At 43.3% G+C, this 3,014-nt stretch overlaps 1 protein-coding gene across 1 annotated transcript in view; it reads right to left on the minus strand.

The window, feature by feature from the left end:
• Window positions 1-3,014, minus strand: part of cntnap2a (contactin associated protein 2a) — a 408,589-nt gene that overhangs the window by 47,832 nt on the left and 357,743 nt on the right. Inside the window, exon 20 of the mRNA XM_016537023.1 lies at window positions 1,837-2,070. Within this exon, the coding sequence (XP_016392509.1) occupies window positions 1,837-2,070 (234 nt within the window). The remainder of the gene's footprint in view (window positions 1-1,836; window positions 2,071-3,014) is intronic.

Below are 3,014 nucleotides of genomic sequence, written 5' to 3' on the forward strand. Positions count from 1 at the left end.
AAGAAAATGTTTCTAAATCCATGCTATGGTAAGTGCACACGCTAAGCTTCTGTGCACTTTCTAAAATCCACATTGTGGTAAGTGTGCACGCTAAGCACTCTGTGCACTTTCTCTGAGTTGGCTTAGGCCCCAGTACTCGCCTTGGGCTCCACTCAACTAATGTATCTCTGTTGATACATTTCTGAGCAGGGTGAGCTCCCCTCACCTCAGAGGGTTGTCTTTGAGCCTGCCGCACCCGATTGAGTGTCTGAGGACTTCTGGGCATCTGTGAGCAGATGCTTCGGAATCTGTTCTGTGAGCGTGCCACAGTCACTTCGGGTCCCTAGGCTGGCTTAATACAGCCTCGGTTACCCCTTAAGCAACGGTGTTTCTAAATCCATGCTATGGTAAGTGCACACGCCAAGCTCTGTGCACTTTCTAAAATCCACACTGTGGTAAGTGTGCATGCTAAGCATTCTGCACACTTTCTAAAATCCTGTATGGTAAGGGTCACGTGCTGTCAACCTCGTTCCCTTTCTCTGAGTTGGCTTAGGCCCCGGTTCTCGCCTTGGGCTCCACACAACTAATGTATCTCTGTTGATACATTTCTGAGCAGGGTGTTGCTACCTAAGGTCTGTCGAGTCAGTTCTTTGAGCAGGTTTATTCAGAACCAGTGGTAGCACCCCCTGGGTGACAGCCCAGGGTCTGGTGTGGTTTTTTAGACACCTGGCCGTATCCCCTTAAAGGAATCTCTTCTGATTCCAAGCTTTGAGCTCTGCCCTAGGCTTGGGCTTCCTAGCCCAGCCCTTAACAGGTAAGTTCTTTTAGGGTATGCAGCTCAGGCCCTTGGCCGAAGGGGATAATGTCACTGACAGCCGTCAAATGTCCTTTGGGGCAACTCCCATGGCTATGGTAGAGTTGGTACTTAGTGCTCGCCGTGGTTTTCTGGCATGCACTCCCCTCAGAATGGTGGCGTGGATATACCATTCCCCATAGCGACCCCTAGAGGACGCAGTTCGAAGTTTCCTCCCTTGAAAGGGAACGTCTCAGGTTACGTATGTAACCATGGTTCCCCTTAGAAGGGAACGAGACACTGCATCCTCTAGTTTCCTTGCCATGCTGCGGACGCAAGCTTCAGACGAAGAAGCGGATAACGTGTTATCCCGGCGCCCTTTTATATTGTGATCACGTGATCAGGGTAATGACGTCATAGGCTGTCGCCGGCCAATGTTATTGTCGTTTTTAGATGTATGCTTCAGACACCGGTCACGCTGAAGGCGTTCCCCGTAGCGACCTCTAGAGGACACAGTGTCTCGTTCCCTTCTCAGGGAACCATGGTTACATGCATAACCTGAGACGTTATACGCATGTATGAATATCTATATCTGCAACAGAATTCTGCAGATGATTTTGCTATATTAACATGATACAGGATGAAGGCATTAACTATAACAACATTAAAAAGTTACCATAGTTTAAAAAGCTGCATTAATGCATTTAAAACACAAACAAACACATTCTCACCTGTGAAAAGGTATCCAATTTTTTCTTAACTTACTGCTTTTTACTGTGAGTGACAAAATGTTGAACGTTCAAAGATGGCGGATGTGTTTGGAGTGGTCGAATGTGGGATCTACGTATACATGTCTATGACCCTAACAGTCTACTCTAATGAGAGTTAGTTAACACGCAGTTGCAAATTAATGAGAGTTAGTTGACATAAAGTTGCAAAGTTCCTTAGAGTTAGTAGAGTGGACAGAAAAGATCTGTTCACTAAAAGCTTCTTTAGGGAATACAAAATGGTTCTTCTATGGAATTGCTATAAAACCCTCTTTTGCAGAGTGACCAATATCCTACCATTGTGACGGAGCACCACGGCCATGTAATCCTGGGTTTTTGAGCTGACATAGACTAGAAGGCTGGGAGAAGTGGAGGTGCTGAAGCTGAAGGTCAGGTCTTCACGTGTCAGGTTGGTCTCGACAGGAAGGTTGTGGATAACACTCTTCTCATCCAGGCTGGAGGCTGCAGCCACCACTTCAGGTACCAGATTATACTTGACCAGTGTTCCTGCCTCAAAGAAACCACCAACATCTGGAAAATATTTAAACAACCAATCAGATTTGAGGGTTAGGTAAATGCCAAAAGAAATACAATCATATAGTGTACTGATACTTTTATTTAGTAAAATGTTTTTTAAAAGTTTCTTATGCTCACAAAGGCTGAATTTATTTGATCAAAAATACAGTAAAGACAGTACAGTATTACTGTAAAATATTATTAAAAAGAGAAGGTCTGCACACATCCAAAAACTTATTTTAAATGCAAAATTTATTTTCGTGCGCTCGAAATACTTTCTTCTTTGCGAGACAAACATTTTCTCCACAAAACTCAGTTCGCGCGCGTGCAAAACACACTTTTGCGCTCTCAAAATATGATCTTTCGCGTGCAGAATTGCAGCAGAGATGTAATCCCATAGATCACGGCCACTGTAGTCAATGCTTGTGTTTATACCAGCTAGCCGCGGCATGTTTCAAAAGCGGCTCTCCACGCTGCTTGGCTAAAAATAGTCTTTTGTGAGTTGTCACAGCGTGGAGGACGGAACCAAACCACGTCAGAGCCGTAAGGGGTAACGGTAACATAATAGCTACACTGATCGTGTGCTGCTTTTAAATGAACATTTATTTATAAAACAAAATATCTTCTTTGGCCATATTAGCCTACTAAATAGCATTAATTAGCTTTACTCCTTTCAAATTTTATCTGTAATGTCACCGTTTCTGTCACTGCAACTTACTGATCAGGCGAACACACACACACACACACACAAATGAAATCGTCTGCCTGATGAAAAAATTTATTTAAAAAATTTTAGTTAATATTTACATAATTTATGATTTATTTTAACCACCCGCAAATAATCAGAATGCATTTTTTTATTACCCGATCCGCGGATTATCCGCAGCGCCCGTGGATATAACCGTGATCGAACTACTCCGTTTTGTTCTTTCAGTAGTTTAAATGTTTCTATTTCTTTT

The sequence above is a fragment of the Sinocyclocheilus rhinocerous genome, unplaced genomic scaffold (genome assembly GCF_001515625.1).
Source record: "Sinocyclocheilus rhinocerous isolate Xijiao unplaced genomic scaffold, SAMN03320098_v1.1 scaffold65, whole genome shotgun sequence".
Lineage (NCBI taxonomy): Eukaryota > Metazoa > Chordata > Actinopteri > Cypriniformes > Cyprinidae > Sinocyclocheilus > Sinocyclocheilus rhinocerous.